General features: G+C 37.2%; 2 protein-coding genes across 5 annotated transcripts in view; both read left to right on the top strand.

Annotated features, from left to right (window-relative positions):
• Positions 1-5,056, top strand: part of LOC117428354 (hepatocyte nuclear factor 4-alpha) — a 33,895-nt gene extending 28,839 nt beyond the window's left edge. For 3 of the 4 annotated variants that reach the window (XM_059004143.1, XM_059004144.1, XM_034047240.3), the window contains exons 6-10: positions 630-717; positions 968-1,120; positions 1,302-1,538; positions 3,184-3,306; positions 3,501-5,056. In XM_059004143.1, coding sequence (XP_058860126.1) covers positions 630-717; positions 968-1,120; positions 1,302-1,538; positions 3,184-3,306; positions 3,501-3,643 — 744 coding nt within the window. In that variant the 3' untranslated portion in view covers positions 3,644-5,056. The remainder of the gene's footprint in view (positions 1-629; positions 718-967; positions 1,121-1,301; positions 1,539-3,183; positions 3,307-3,500) is intronic. The other variant, XM_034047247.3, reaches the window with a different exon arrangement.
• Positions 5,057-9,614: 4,558 nt separating this feature from the next.
• On the top strand, positions 9,615-17,275 carry LOC131702072 (alpha-tocopherol transfer protein-like). The gene is made up of 5 exons (XM_059003746.1): positions 9,615-9,726; positions 10,804-11,244; positions 11,724-11,917; positions 12,531-12,641; positions 14,707-17,275. The coding sequence occupies exons 2-5, from the start codon at positions 10,818-10,820 to the stop codon at positions 14,983-14,985; spliced, it is 1,011 nt and encodes a 336-aa protein (XP_058859729.1). The 5' UTR covers positions 9,615-9,726; positions 10,804-10,817; the 3' UTR covers positions 14,986-17,275.
• Positions 17,276-17,296: the final 21 nt, after the last annotated feature.

Below are 17,296 nucleotides of genomic sequence, written 5' to 3'. Positions count from 1 at the left end.
TTTGCACCAACCTAGTAAGCTGGTTTGAAAAATAAAAAAAAGCTCCACAGATTCTGAACCATGCAGGAGACAGGGCTTGGTAATTCATTTCTAGGTCCTGAATTCATGAGAATGAAAGAGCCACAAACAAGGAAATAACATCCCAATTACAATGTGAGCTTATACTTGTTTTTCAGTTAGTTTTGCACCAATCCTCTTGATAGTGTATAGCTAGGTACTGTCCCTTGTCATACTTCAGGGGAGTGGTAGAGCTGAGATTTAAAAAAACACTGACGCTTGGCTTGCTGTTGTACAGAAGGACTATGGGGCAATTTTTTCAAAGAATTTCCTCCAGTCTTTAATTAACTCTGCCTTTTTGAAAGGACAGAAATGCCTGTTAATGTTACACGACTATAACCACTAACTAAGTAATGAAATGCAATGTCTCTCAAGCTGTTGGTTTCTCAGTCTTGAAACATTTACACGGAATTGTCTCGCCTCTAAAAAACAAGAGTTAATTAAAGACTAGTGTAAACACCCAGCATATGAATACACTGAGATGAAGTTTTGAAGGTACAGTAATGATTTTAAATAGTGCCCTATATTCTCCTGTTTCAGTATTCAAATAACTATAATGCTGATTCATACAGGTGGCTTTACTACGGGCACATGCTGGGGAGCACCTACTGCTTGGAGCAGCAAAGAGGTCTATGATGTACAAAGACATTTTACTATTAGGTAAGAAAATGTGATCCCAAAGGGAGAGCTGAAATAGTTTTATCACTACTCTGGAACTAATGTTGGTGTAGGTGTAGATTTGCATGCTTTTAGCCCAGACATCAGTGTCTTGAATTTCTTTCAATATAGATTTCTTGTAGACTGCAACTTGGAAATCAACCACAGTATCACGGGTCTTTGTGGAATGACTTTGTGGGTGGAGAAGATTGGGTGTTGATTCCAATTTTGTTTTTTCTTTTTTTTACCAAAGGAAATGACCACATTATTCCTCGTAACTGCCCGGATTTAGAAGTGAACCGGGTTGCCGTGCGCATCCTGGATGAACTGGTGCTGCCATTTCAGGAGCTGCAGATGGACGATAATGAATACGCATGCTTGAAAGCGATTGTTTTCTTCGACCCAGGTATTGACTTACTGTAAAAATGCAAAACAAGTGCAGTTTATATATGTCTGCAAACTCAGGATTCTCATGTTGAGGTTCTGATTAATGTAGTAGCCCCTAGTTTAGCTCAAAGAACATGTAGTATAGTCTATAGCTTCTTTTGGAATGAGCTGAGCGCTCTTCTTTATATTATCTATCCCAGATTCCAAGGGTCTGAGTGACCTCAGTAAAATCAAGAGGATGCGCTACCAGGTTCAGGTGAGCCTGGAAGACTACATCAACGACAGGCAGTATGATTCGAGGGGCCGCTTCGGGGAGCTGCTCCTCCTCTTGCCCACCCTGCAGAGCATCACCTGGCAGATGATCGAGCAGATCCAGTTCGTCAAGCTCTTCGGGATGGCCAAGATAGACAACCTCCTGCAGGAGATGCTTCTAGGGGGTAAGCACACTCACAGCTCCACACTCGGGCACTGGAAAGATATGAATAGCTTCTGTCAGGGATTCCCGTTGTCATTCTTCAACTTTTTAGTTTATTAACTGTTCACAGCCAGCTTAATAACAAGTTAGCAAATCATATTCATGGTAACATGTTTATGAAAAAAGGTATATATATAAAATGACTATTAACACACAATGAGCAACGTTTGGTGGTGCTAGTAAACTGTCTGTTACCAGTTACAAACTAGAATGCCCTTTCTTAACTTTAAGGACTATTTGAAGGTTTGCAGACATAATTTATAATCAAAATGGACTTTAACAAACATTCCTTAAAACACTCCTTAAAGTTTTGTGAATAAGGCCATATAACTATTAAGGACTGGTAAGTCCTTGATAAAATCAAGCCTGCAGATCGAGAAAACTTTTAGAACTGTTATTAGTTCCTTCACATTTTTCAAAGCACTCTTTAACCTAAAAGAACCACTCTTCAAAAAACAGTTTTATTCAAGGCTGAAGAGCTCAGTTCCAACCCAATAAATGTCCCATTGGTGCAGTATGTGATACCTGTTTCAATATATTATAAGGAGTGGTTCAGTACAATACAGAATGCAGTTAATGCCACTTCAAATAAAGTGTCACAACAAAATAAGAGCAATCTCGAGGGTGCTCAAGTCTTAATTGTACACCGAATAGCACAGTGGCAAAGGTTATCTGTATAACTGTTGTCAGAAGCCTTTTAAAAGGTTGATATGGTTCAGTTAATGAATAGGTAAATCAAAGGGTTCACTGGCCCGGGCATTGGCAGCAGTCAGTTCAGCCTGATTCCAGCCAAGGCTCTCTCTCAGTGGTGTGGCCTTGGCCTCATTCTTAGCAAAGGTGACCACGTAACAATTAGCAGCTCCAGAGCCAGAAAATACTGGCTTACATAAAAAAAATCCCCAATGTATGTTTTCTCATCATATTTTATAAAATATACAAACAACTCTTTCCTTATCTTGATTCTAGACCTATATTAATACAATTGCTGACAGTTGAGTGCATGTACTTCCCTTATTCACTCATCATACATTAGTGTATTGTTTAGAATATGTTTTATGAGCCCCAGCTGGTGTATGTGTTATATATTATTAAACCCTTAGATTACTTCCCAATTGGCTAATACATGGTCACATGACAAAAAAAAAAACTCAGCAATGACTTCTAATGCCAACATACAATAAACAAAATGGTGGACCAGTCAAGCATTACAGATTTCTCTAAATGAATAATGTTCAATAAGAGTTTAATATTAAGACTTTAATAAAGCTGATATGTACCTACTGTCTGTCACTTTTTAAACCCTCAGGACATTGTTTTTCATTACAGGCCTCAATTCTAGTCAATATCAGCAAACACTATAATAAGGTGTGCATTTAATGGATTTGGATTTCCTTTTAAAATCACTGCTGCAGATACAGCATTCATCCACTGGGTGGCAATGTGTCCTATATAAAAAACCCATTATAAAAAGACAGTAGGTCACCCAGGTAAAATGTAACAGCATTAAACGAGACAGGAGGTAATTTTAAATCCATTACACAACTATGCATCACAGCATACTTGATTCATGTTCAGATGATTACAAGTGTTTTGTTTTCGGTTTGAAGGTTCTGCAAACGAAGCCCCTCACACACCCCACACTCTCCACCCCCACTTGGTCCAAGAACATCTCAGCAATATTGTCCTAGTGTCCAACAACATGCCTAATCAGATTCACAATGGACAGATCTGTAAGTACAAAACAATGATAATGGAACCACACACATCATTTAAGATTAAAAAAACCTCAAACTTCTAGAAGCAGGTGAAAGTGAAAGTATTACACTTTGATAGCTCCAGTGTTGTACTGTTTGTGTCGTTAATATCAGTATTATTATTTTTGACTTTCACAGTATTAACATTCCTTCTCTTTTTCTTTGTCCAGCCACTCCCGAAACTCCACTTCCTTCCCCTCCTGCAGGCTCCAGCTCAGAGCAGTACAAAATGGCACAGGGGGTGATCACTACTGTAGCCAAGCAGCCAATATCTATCCAACAACCCATCGCAACCAAGCAAGAGGCGATGTAAGAGCCACGGGGGTGGAGGCGATGTAATAGTCATGGGGGTGGAGCTCGGAACCTCCAAGCAGAATGTGAAATGATTTTGGATTATCTTTTTTTTTTTTTTAAGTACAGCCAAGAAAGCTGTAGAAATAATAATTTATGGTATCTAAACCTATTGTACAGATGTTAGGAAAAACTATATATATATTTATCTGTTGTGACCACAAGATGGTAAGCTTGGACACAGAAGTCTAACAGACCGTTAAGAAAAGTAACTCAGCCTTTAACTTGAAAGACCCCCTGGCACACAGTGCCTTCTTTTCAGTCCTGGTGGTGAGAAGCTCACAGAATAAATGTAGTTTAGTTAGCCGTTTAAAATGGTTTGCCGTCTACTTTTTCTACAATGATATAATAAAACCCAACATGAAAAAAGCCTTGGAACATAATCCAAACAGCAACTTTTCTTCAAATCTGGAAATGAAAAGGAACCTTATTCACAAATATGTTTTTAAATGAAGCTTTACATACTGCACTGCAACCCTTGGCAGACCCGCAGCAGTGCAAGTCTGAAAGCTCCATTCACAAAGACATGTTCTATTGATATCATATGACATGTTTTATTGATATCATATGACATGTTTTATTGATAGCATATGACATGTTTTCTGGTGGTGGCAAAGCAGAGCTTCATTTTTATCAGCAGTCCTCCTGTTTGTTTGTTTGTTTGTTTTTTTATTGCATTTTACTGAAAATTCATGTTGTTGGTGCTTCAATTATATGATCAAATGAGTAATTCTAACATTAGAGAAACAATGTTAAATAGTTTCCTACATTTCTTTTTTTCTCTGGCTTCCATCTGATAAGAATAGGCACAGTACAAGAATGCATACATACATACATACATACATACATACAGTACACACCTACATTCATTGTAACACTTCTAAATGCTATTATTTACAGTGTAAAATACATACAGTTTGTGTAGCAGAATACTGGTGCAACTTTTTGTCAATATTCCTTTGTTAAAACCTTCAGATGTAAACCAAGCTGTTACTTAAAAACTGTCGTTTCATATTCTGAAATGGGGTTACAGCCTTTTATTGTACCTGCTGTCTTGGAAAGTGAGGCTTCTTTAATTTATTAAGTGCTTAATTTCCCAACCAAATCAATGTATAAATTATAATGACTGTTTCTAGTGATGCATCGAAAGCATAAAGCAGTAGGCACGGGAAATAATTCAGGAGATGTTCTTTTTTCCCCTTTGTATTTAGAGTACTGTAGTTTCTGAAAAGTGTATTATAAATGTTTTATTAACAGAAAGTGCCTTAACAACCACGTGTATACTGGATACTGCCTTCAGGTTGCAATAATGGTGGTGTTCTAACTTCTTACTATGTCAAAAATTAAATAAATGCCAAAAGATTTTTTACACAGACTTTCTTGATTCTTCTTTCCATCCATTTCTGAGCCTGTTTCTGGTCTGATAGATTTGAAAGAAGGTACAGAAAATGAAATAATGTCATACATATTACCTGTTGTACACTTCTGTTTGTTAGATAGCTTTAGAGCTTTATGTTTTAAAATGATCTTATTCAGTTCATGCAACCCTGGCTCATTGGGTAAAGGAATGACTGCACGGTGTGCAGGGTGAGTCATATTGTCACTTAAAAATGTTGTAGTAAAAGCATAGAAAAGTGCAACACAGCCAAACAAAAGTATGATGAAGCATAGGCAAGCACTGCAAATCCCAGAGAGGTATGGTAAAGCATGCACATCTTGGTAAAGTGAGGTAAATGCATGGTATAACCAGCATAGGAAAATTGCTAAATTATTACGGTGAAGCAGATAATTGATTAATAACAGTAAAGGATTGGAGAGAATTTCACCCTCCTGGTGAAGTGGCCCTAGTAAGCACAACAGGCTACTTATAAGAGTAATTCTTTACCCTGGTATGATATCAGACTTAATATAATAATGAATATACATATCATGTGCAATTGTGAGCCATAGATAGCCAGGTGCTATTTCCCCTGACCAGTGTATTACCAAGGACAAGACCATGAGCAGACCACATCAATGGTAACACAATGCACTGACATGGCAGCAGAACATGGTATTGCAATGGATTGCCTGCACTTGTAGGTTCAAACCATTGTGATATCATTGGTATGTCAATGTATGAAAATGTCACTAGTGTAGTCAAGCAAGAGGCATAGAGCAACCGCATTGACATTGGTAAGAGCAAAACCCTTAGTAAAAACCTTAGAACCTCAGGAATAAAGAAAACCAGAACTAAACCCAGTCCATGCAAAGGGAGTGCACCAGACGAACAATACTGGAACAATAGTGAAACCAGCATCAGAAATCATGGGCACTGCTTACAAAATATCCACTCTGCTAGAACCAAAATGATAGCAGAAACAAAACAAGCATGCTGATATTGTTTCAGAGGCTTCAGTCTGTTATCTTTGAAAGCAGTTTGTGCAACTTGTGTTTGCTCTGCAAATACTGGGCCTCCAGTAAGCATTCCATCAATAGCACAACACCCCATGACAGTTTATTTAAGGCAGTTTATTTGTCATTTTGTAACTTGAAAGGCTGTTTCTTTTTAATTAAAAAGCAGAAATTCAGCTCCATTATGTTGGTTCTTCAAGGGTTTCCTTTGGGAGATACACAGATTTTACAATGGTTTCTCAATAGAGATATAGAAACTAATATCATAATAGATACTATCATATCGAGAAAGAGTTATAAAGGGTTCATTTGTATCAGTGCATCTCTATAAAATGAGTTTTCTTCCTGAAGAATGTAAAACTATTATTTTTTCATCTTACTGTATTGCTGTTCTAAATGAGACAGATTGTAGACTCCCATCATTCTTTTTACCAGGCCTACAGTACGTGATTGAACTGGTCTGTTATCAAGAAGGGTCTGTAGTCTTCCGTGTTAGCAAGCCCTCACCTTTGTGAGCACTCCTGTACAGAAGCCAGAAGATCTTAAACAGTAGTAAGTAGATTTTAATCAAATGTTATGGGATAGTGTCACTATTGAATCATACCATGGGCTGAGACTCAGTGTTCGCCATAGAAACTGCACCCATGGAAAAAGGAATCATAAAAAAGGCAAATTGGACAACGTGGCATTGCTAAGTCTTCTTGTTCTCTCAGAGCAAGGGTTTATGATTACTTTATAACTCAGTCATAAAATAATTAAAGCTTGCTTCAAGGAACAGTAGTTGCCAGTATTATGTAGGTTGTTGTTCTGTTGACATAGTTACACTATTCATTCCTCTTACAGTCAATCCTTTTAATATCACTCCTGTTACTGTCACTCTCCACTTAGTATCACACCACACTGAAATATACTGAGTATCAAGCTGGACAATCCATACTTGTACTATCATCTTTACCTTTTTTTGAAAATGTGTAACAGTTTACAGTTCCTTTAGTTAAAGATACACTTGTGTTAACTGCAGGTTAGAATGGAGGTGGCTGGAATAGAGGAGAGAGATGCTCTAGAATAGTGAATTATTACCCCAACAATATGAATTTAATAGAATGTGTCTTATCCCAGCTGGGTATGTTGATCAAGTCTCATGTGTTTTTTAAAAGCTACAATATAATTTGCAATGCCCAAGTGAAGGGAGGGTTCTTTAACAGGTGTTGTGTTTTCTACAAAGCAAATCAGTGACAGGGACAGCTATTAGCTGCGGTTTAAATTATTTACTGAAATAATGACTTTTGCAGTGCAGAAAAAAAAGAACATTCTTGAGAACGCCATGTACTGGCAGGGGTGCTGAGTCAGGAGAAACTGCTGTAAATGAATAATCAGTTAAAAGTTTTCATTGAAAAACAAACAAAAAAAAACATCAGCAAAAACCAAATTCAATGCTCAGCTCCAACAGTATTAAACAAAACTACTTAAACGGGAACAGTTTTTAAACATGTTATATGAAAACAACCAATGAAATACAATCCAAATGACCGTGTGGAAGAGAAATGCATCGCAGTGTAATTCAAAGGTTGTTTATTTCTCATTTTGTAACTTGAATGTTTTTACTGTTTACCTTTCCAAAAAATAGTTTACCCTTTGGAGTAAAGTTTTGAATATTAGCCCCAATATATTATTCTAGCAAGTAGCTTCTGTCCAAAACCAAAGGCATAGGATTCATTCAATTAAAGTAAAGTAAAAAAAAATCACTGTATTAAAAAATATATCAACACATTGCAACATTTTATAAGCTGCTTCGGAGTGGCTTTGTGCATTGTAAATATTTCTAAATAGTATGTGTTTGTGTTAGTGCAGCGATTGGAGTTAAATCTGTGTCCTATTTTCTGTATAATTCCCCTCAAACAGCCAACTGTGTGAGAATGTGGCTGGACTGTGCCAGTCTAACCTGATTGGAGGGGAGCCAAACACACCTGTGAGGAGGTGGCTGGGTTAATTGGATAACTGATTACACCTGGCCACCTGCACAAAAGGTGAATGGGTAGAGATGGTTTAACCAAATTACAACTGTGTGTGTGTTGGCTGTGTGAATGTGTGATGTAATGCCTGACAAATGCACAGTTTCAAAATACATGCTTGAATTACTTTTTTTTTTTAAAAAAGCTCCCACAAGGGTAGGGCTAGAAGAATCTGCTCTGGTGAAATGGTTATAAAAACATGGAAATGAATTAAATACATCTTTAAAAAGAGGATTTAAGGAGAAGTTGATGAGTTAAACAGGGACGACATCTTGGAATACAAAATACATTGGAAATAAAAGGTTGAGAGTGCTGTTAAGATTCTTACCAAATATTTCAAAAGCACCAAGCTTTTAAAAAGAGATACGAATTCGGCAGATATTTGTTTTCATAGTAGACACACAAGGATAATAGATCATTTAAGGGATATAAATGCAAGCTAAAGCACACGGAAAGTAAGTTCATATATTTGTAAAGATAAATGTTAAATTACAAACAGAGGGGGGAAACTATACTGTATTAAAACGTTTCATTTATAATAGTAACTTCATTAAAAAAAAAATCCTGAACTACAGCATGATGGTGAGACCAGTAAAATATTATATAAAAGACAAGAGAGTCACTTATTGAATATAATAAATATGAAAAGAAATGAACCTATAGTGGAACACTTTGAGTGAAAGACAGGAATAATTTAAGATTTGTGGCTCAAGTTAAAACTTTTCAAGGACTATATAGAGCACTACATAGTAGCAGTGCAAGGCTTATAATGAGATCACAAACACAGATTCAAATTGGAATAAACCGACATATTTGCTTTGCCATCAAAATCCTACAAGTACCTCCACTGTTTGTTTTCAAACGCATGCTGCCTTGGGAAAAGTATGAAACATACCGAAACGTTAGCCAGACAGGAATTTTTGAGCAAAGATATAATGGAGGATACACCTGAAACTTTCATAGAATAGTGTAAATGTTCCACGAACGAGGACAGCTGAATAACCCACCAAAGGGCAGTCAGTTCACTGAGGTCTCTATAGAGAAGAGTGTGGCGCCCTTTAGGAACTGATAACAGACAGGAATGAAGTTGGCTCCTAACCTTTAGAAAAAGAGTGTGAACACACTGGACTTCATAAGAAGACGTCTGATTGTCCACAGTGGTATATATTTCCTATAAGTCTGATTAACCTTACATGTCCAGAACTGCCAATGACATTTCAACAACAAACAAAAGAGTAATCCTTATCAGTAAAAAACAACCCCTATACAGGTTTAGCTTGGTCAATTTGTATGGTGCTTTAATGCTTCGCCTGTCCTGGATTTATAAGTGATGCATGACCACCCTCTGGTGGTACAATTCGGCATAGCGTGTCAATAAAGTAAAATGTGATATATATATATATATAAACACTTGGAGGAATCAGAGGTATTCTTTGCTTTGTCGAACACTTATTTTTCTGAGTTAATAATTAAACTTGTTAAATGATACATTGCTGTGTTAACGCATATATTTTCATTATACGTATTAGCAGGAACATGACGCGATGCCACCAGTTATCACGTGATATTGGTTATCCAAATGGATAGGCTGACAAAGAGACTACCTGCACAAATCCAGGAAGTTGGAAAAAGTGGACAGGTCAGTGACATTAGGGGTATTGTGCTATAACATTGTCATTAAAAATAAAAACGTGTGTTTGGATACATATTAATGAATGATGTACATGCATCAACAAGGGCGTTTAAGTGTATTTATTGTGAATATTAACAAGCGACTGCATGGTCTTTAAATCTGAACAAAGATAAAAGCATTTCCAAATACCGAGTAATTATGGTTAAAGAAGAAAAAAAAAACGTTTTATTTTTTAGAGTTTACTAAAGAGAAAAATAGCCTACTATTTGTATTGTAAATCGGACGGCAATGTGTGTACTGACAGTAAGGTATAGACTGGATTGGAAAAGTGGGTAGGGTGCTTACGAAAATTGACCACTTACAGGGTGGAAATAAATTGCATTTACAGTAAAAGTTAAAATATACATTTTAATATTTAGGTCCTCGCGCATAGAATTTTATTGTTATCATTTCTAAGCGTTGTAAGCGATGATGGACAGGACGCTTTATTCATTTTTTGGTGCGGTGGTGTATGCGACAGAGACAGGCTGGATATTTCTAAGCGACCTGCTATGTAAAACCCCGTCATGATTTTCCTTGGAATTCAACATATTTTTCTTCGTCTGGTTTGGACAGATATATGGAAGTTACCGTTTATGTACATCGTAATGTAAAAAAAAAAAAAAAATAATAATAATAATAAAAAAAATCATATTTTACGCTGTTGTTTCTTTTGCTCTTCAAAAAAATGCAACCCTAGATAGACCCAGGGATCTGATCAATGCTCTTCTTCTTCTTCTTCTTCTTCTTCTTCTTCTTCTTCTTCTTCTTCTTCTTCTTCTTCTTCTTCTTCTTCTATTTTCTAAATATTCCCCACGTGTCTGAGCTGTCTTGAGGGGTGAGGGGTTAGTTCAGTTGTTTTCGATTCTCCATTGAGTGATGATCACCACTGACTGCAAAGATGAAACCACTAAACCTATTTAATGTGGCAGATTTGTACCTTGAAGTATAGAGCAGAAAGTATTGGTGCATGACAAAGCAAAAACAACAAACAAGCCCATTGGACAGATCTTTTATAATGATACAATATCTTATTTTTCTCAGTACACAAGTAGCCAATGGCAGAAGAGAATGACTTCACTGTTGCTGGACCTGTTGTTGAAAACGAGGTTCAGTCACTGCCACATGCGTATTCCTGCACCCTAACACCGGAGCTGGTCGCTAAGGCTAGAGAGGAGCTTCAGGAGAAGCCAGAATGGAGACTCCGAGACGTCCAGGCTCTCAGAGATATGGTCCTAAAAGATTGCCCAAACCTCAGGACTCGCTTAGACGACGGCTTCCTGTTGCGTTTCCTCCGGGCTAGGAAATTTGACTATGACAAAGCACTACAGCTTCTAGTCAACTACCATGCCAGTCGACGCAGCTGGCCGGAGGTGTTCCACAATCTCAGGCCGTCGACAATAAAACACGTGCTGGACTCGGGGTTCCTAACTGTCCTACCACATCCAGACCCTGACGGACGTCTTGTCTTGTGTCTCCGACCAGGTATTCCATCCACTGTAACATAGTAGAATCCATTTTATTTCAAATACTACAAGAAACATCAGAGTGGGGGTTAGTAGAACATGCTGGGAGACACGCCTCTAGTTTGGATAAGGAGTGATTTCCAATAAAAGAGATTCAAATGTATTAGATATGTATTACATTAAAAACATCCCAAGGCGCTATATAGATGAACAGTTAAGAGCAGGTCAGCGGATGCTTTTTTTTTTAGTGCACACATTGACCGTGTCAACAATATTCTGTTTACAGTTTACTACATTCTTCCTGGTTTGGCCTTTTAAGCATGCCTTTTTTTTTATAAGCAGACCGTGTTGAAAGACCACTTTGTTACTCAAAGACAGTCCTGCCTTTTGGAAATCTGCTTGGTTTGATAATACAAAAAGTTATCAAGTTATCTTAAATATGAGGCTGGCAATTCAGCTAGTAATTTTTTTTTGCATATTTCTTCTTCCCACCTGTAGGGAAGTGGAGACCTAGTGACTACCCCTTTTTAGACACTATCCGTGCAATATATCTGACTCTGGAGAAACTGATCCAGCCGGAGGAGACCCAGGTGAATGGGCTGGTTATTCTTGCAGACTACAATGGGGTTGGGTTGGCCCATGCCTCTCAGCTAGGACCTTTCCTGGCCAAGAAAGTGGTGGGAATTCTTCAGGTAAGGGGGCATCTCGAAGGTGCAGTTTGCTATTAGAAATCTGTATTACACACATACACAACCAATGGTAAATAATATATGCAGTATTATAGTAATGGATGAGTCATTAGTCAACGTGATTTAACTATGGCACCATATTTTTACAGGTATGATGATTGCATAGCATTTTTTGTTTTTGTGAATAAGCTGTCCCTCTCTGATTTACAAGTCATTTTAGTCTGATCTGACTTTGGTAGCTGGCTGACAGTAGATGCCTGGTTGGCTGCACAGATTACTGAAGCAGTGAAAGTCTCAAAAACCATTCAGGAGAACAGATCCTTCTTTGCAGATTTTGGTATTCAATGAGGAAGGATCGCCTAGCCTTCCACAACAGTTCAAATGCTGTGAAGACTCCAGTGTAATGGCATGCCTTCCTGTTTTTTTTTATTTTGATATGAATCGGGTATGATATTCTTTCATTAATAATCATGCGGAATGACATAAACCCCACCCCTTTGTTTTCAGTGCTGACGTGTTCTTTTTTGTAGCAGTGTTTAGTGATTGAGGCTCAGAATGTTGTGGAGCATGCAGTGAAGGAATGCAGGCTTAGAAGAACTGATTTTTGTTTTTCCAGGATGGGTTTCCGATTCGGATAAAGGCAGTCAACATCATAAATGAGCCCAGGATTTTCAAGGGGATATTTGCCATCATCAAGCCTTTTCTGAAGGAGAAGATGGCACAAAGAGTAAGTAACTTGATGTATTAAGTGGTGATAAAAACTAAAGATTGTTAAAGCACGCTGCCTATAACTTTAATGAAAAGCTATGGTGTGAGGACACTATAAATGAAATCGGTACAGTATGGAATTAAATATCTCCTTTGTTTACTGCTTTGACGAAGGATGATACATTTTAAAACTGACTGATGTATTTAAAGATCAACATGCTTTATGTGGGACGAAAAATATCCTGCATGTTTCTAAACATGCAGGATATTTTAATTCTAAACATGCTGTTGAAATCAGCCTTATATATTAAGACTGTCTTAACACAGTAGACGGCATTGTCTGTATATAATAAAAGAAGACTGTAATATATATATATATATATATATATATATATATATATATATATATATATATATATATATCCTACCGGTCAAAAGTTTTAGAACACCTCCATTTTTCCAGTTTTTATTGAAATTTACGCAGTTTAATGTCTCAATGTACTCTGAAATTAAAGCATAGAACAAATAAACAATTGGAGATAAAAAAGAAATCATGGAATCGTTTTGTTTGACAAAATTTAATCTAAATTTTTGACTCATCAAAGTAGCCACCTTTTGCAGATATAACAGCCGAACACACTCGTGGGATTCTTTCTACAATGGAAATCAAATATTGTTCGGAAAGTTCTTCCCAACACTGTTGCAGAAGTTTCCACAAATGTGTTGCACTTGTAGGTTGCTTTGCTTTCACCCTTCTGTCCAGTTCATCCCAAACCAGCTTGATGGGGTTTAAGTCTGGAGACTGTGCTGGCCATTCCATGATTTGAAGCCTACTGTCTTGTTCTTTTCTTCTAAGGTAGTTCTGATATAGCCTGGAGGTATGTTTTGGGTCATTATCTTGCTGTAGGATGAACCCCTGACCAACTAGGCGTATACCAGAGGGTATTGCATGGCGCTGCAAAATGCTGTGGTAGTAGTTTTGGTTCAGGGTGCCACTCACTCTGTGCAAGTCGCCGACTCTGGATCCAGCAAAAGAGCCCCAGACCATCACGCTTCCTCCTCCATGTTTGACAGTTGGTGTCACACACTGAGGAACCATCCTTTCGCCTACTCGACGGCGTACAAAAACCCTGCGTGATGAACCGAAGATTTGAAATTTTGATTCATCGGTCCGTAAGACCTTCTTCCAGTCTTCAGTAGTCCACTGGCGGTGCTTCATGGCCCAGGCAAGCCTCTTTTTCTTATTTTGCCATCTTAGCAATGGCTTTCTTACTGCCACTCGACCTGTCAAACCTGCAGCTTGAAGTCTTCTCTTCACAGTTGAAACTGAGACTTGCTTACTTCGACCAGTGTTAAGCTGTGCTTGAAGCTGTTGTCCTGTGAGCCGCCTATCACGCAAGCTGTTGACTCTCAGAAACTTGTCTTCTGATTCTGTTGTGGCTTTGGGTCTGCCAGACCTCTTCCTGTCAGAGTTTCCTCCAGTTTCCAAGTACCTTTTGATGGTGTAGGAAACTGTACTCACTGACACCTTGGCTTTCTTTGCAATTTCTCTAAAGGAAAGACCTACACTTTTAAGGGTTATAATGGTCTGTCTGTCAGAGGGTTTGTAAGTAATCAACAAAAGTTGGGACACCTGTAGGACTTGTTAGCATCAACTTTTAAGGCTTAATTTACTTCCATTGCTGCAGAACAGCTGTAAGTTGTTAACCCATTACTTGTTCCCTGAAAAAGGCCTTTTTGTATAACTCTGAAATGTACATTATTTTTCAGTTTTTGGTAACCTGAACTTTTTTTTTTAACCTCTGGCAGTTTACCGCTTACCTTTGTACCATTTCAGGTTATTCACTGGACTTGAACTGCTTAAATTTCAATAAAAACTGGAAAAAATGGGGGTGTTCTAAAACTTTTGACCGGTAGTGTATATATATATATATATATATATATATATATATATATATATATAGACTGAACAAATAGGATGAACACAGGAGTAACAGATACTGTTCAAACATGTCCACTTTTGTTTGTAATCAGCCTGTAGTACGTTTGTTTTCTGTGTGTTTTCTCTTATTCTTTCCACCTAGTTTATTCTTCACGGGTCAGACCTGAACTCCCTTTATCAAAGAATCCCCTCAGGCATCCTCCCTGAAGAGTACGGGGGCGCAGCTGGTAAACTGAACACTGCAGATTGGTCAACAACCCTACAGAACTCTGAGGAGGAGTTTGTGGTGGAGTTCTGCCAGCCAGATCCACTAGAGGGCGCCGCTCTACCAGACTCCATGCTGTTTGAAGGGGAACCCTCTGAAGCACAATGGGATGATTCCTACAGGGGAGCGAGGTCACAGTTATATTACTGTTACTGATATACAAAAACATTTGGGGTCAGTACTGTTCTTGTGCAGAAGCATATACAATGCTTAGTATAGATGTAAAAAGCAGGGCCATTCTATGGGATAAGCATTCTGCTAATAACATCTTGAAGGGTCCAGTTTTAAAAGTAAAGCATGCCCCATTTGTTTTAATGAAAAATAGTTGCAAATAGGTCAATTATTTTATTGTTTTGTTATATTTAGAAACAATGGAGGAAAGCTTTTATAATTGGTGACAGTGACACCACCAAGTTAATTTCCATTATGACATTACATATTTATTAGAAAATTGATTCCGTACCAACAGCCGATCACCTTCCAGCTCTAGCTGGCTTCTATCAGGTGGCAGATGCCAGTTTCATACTTCAAATGTGTAAAGCACAGAACAGTACTACCCAAAAGCAATAAACTATTCCTTACTGATCATATTATCTTTTTTTCTGTTTAGCATTTCATTTTTCTTCTTTGAAAAAGGTTTATATAATCAGCATTGTGTTTTTTTTTTGTTTTATTTCATGTACAGTAGAGTCAATTATCTGAACTAATTGGGACTGCTACTAAGTTGCATAATCGATTTGTATAGATAATCTAACAGGTATTAATAACAATTACTGTACCTTTAATAATATATAGAATAAAGTTAACATACACAAGTACCTACTGATGTTATATAGCTGGTAACCTATTCTATCACATTAAGCATACAAAATTACAAAGCTTTACAAATCATTAAATTAATGCAATTAATTTAATCTACAGTTAAGGTAATGAAATACTGTCATTAAACGTACCATATACCAAACTTTGAAAATCAAAGAATACAATTCAGCACAACTTTGACACATTACAGAACTTTAGGAATCATTAAACTTCAAAAATTCAAATACTTTGATACTTGCTGTTAAGGCATTGTAATAACATGCAATTGAAATGAATAAAAGTTCTTAGCTGCTCAATAACAGACAGGATCTCCGGCCCTTACTGACGAAATAGAAGAAAAATCAAGAGCGAGGTCACTGTTTTAATTTGCTTAACTGCAACAATTTAAAGCACACGATGCTCTAGCTAAGGGTTTGGTGGTCTGAATAATTCTTCCATTTGCCTCAGTCTGCTGGTCCTTTTTTGGGGAAGCTAAATCTCGTAGCCATTTTAGCAGCAGAAGCTGTGTGTGTAATACACCACACGCAATTCATCACGTGATTACAGATGCGTTCCGTTGATTAGACAGTACGGTTGATCAAAGATCGGATAATTGACTCTCTACTGTATATATAAAAGGAGAATAACATGTAAATGTCCAGTGTTACAAAACTTTTGAAATTAGAGACGACAAAATATATGATTTTAGATACAGACCACATGCATTCTTTTAATAAAATAACTGGTGATAATCCGTATCTGGTTATATCAAATAACATGTCTGTCTTTTGTAATTGCCAAATGCATCTGATTTAAATGTGGCATGAAGCTGTATCTAAAATGCATTTTTGCTTCATATTGACAGTGAGCTTTTACACGATTCTAAATATAGATTCCGATAGCTATAGACATGTTGGTAGAAACTGGGTTAGCAAAATATGATTTTGCCTTGTGGCCAGAGAATTAGTTGCTCCATAAACATGTTTTTCATGTTACAACCTTTTGATTGCCATACTAAATGGTACTCTGAAGGGACCTTAAACATTTAGTTTAATGTGCAAATGTAACGGCCAATATCATCTTATTATTTAAAAAAATAATTTATAGTAAAATGTATCTGTATTTGTGGCTTCTACTTGAGAATAAGCACTGATACTGCGATAAAAGCGATTCAGTGTTACAGATGGTTTGAGTCTCTTGGAGAGTTAACACAAACCACATTCGGTTTCAATGCATACTTAATGACAAACTGAACAGAATCAATTCATTTTCAAAATAAATCTTATTTCAGCCACCAGACTGGATGTAATTGAAGAACGACTCAATTTCCATGTAGAAAACAGCTTGCATCACAACTGTTTAAACAGACTCTCGAAGAGTTCCAAATATGTTTGATCAAAACTGTAATGTTACATCTTTGTAGTTTTATTACGTGTTGACTGCTGTTGTCTGTTTTGTGTTGCCTTGTTCGGACACCTGTGTAAATCATTTGTGAGGGTAAATCTCCCCACAAATACTTTATTTTAAGCCTTAAAAGGGACTGATGCTTCTTCTGTACATTGTGCCAAACGATTACTCTCAGGAATTCAATCCAACTGTTCTGCAATTATATTACAAGCTATTCTAAATAAAGTTCAAAATGAAAGCGTGTCCTGGTGATTGTCTC

Source organism: Acipenser ruthenus, chromosome 29 (assembly GCF_902713425.1).
Source record: "Acipenser ruthenus chromosome 29, fAciRut3.2 maternal haplotype, whole genome shotgun sequence".
NCBI classification, from domain to species: domain Eukaryota; kingdom Metazoa; phylum Chordata; class Actinopteri; order Acipenseriformes; family Acipenseridae; genus Acipenser; species Acipenser ruthenus.
The sequence above is the reverse complement of the archived record's forward strand: the minus strand, read 5'-3'. Positions and strand labels throughout refer to the sequence as shown.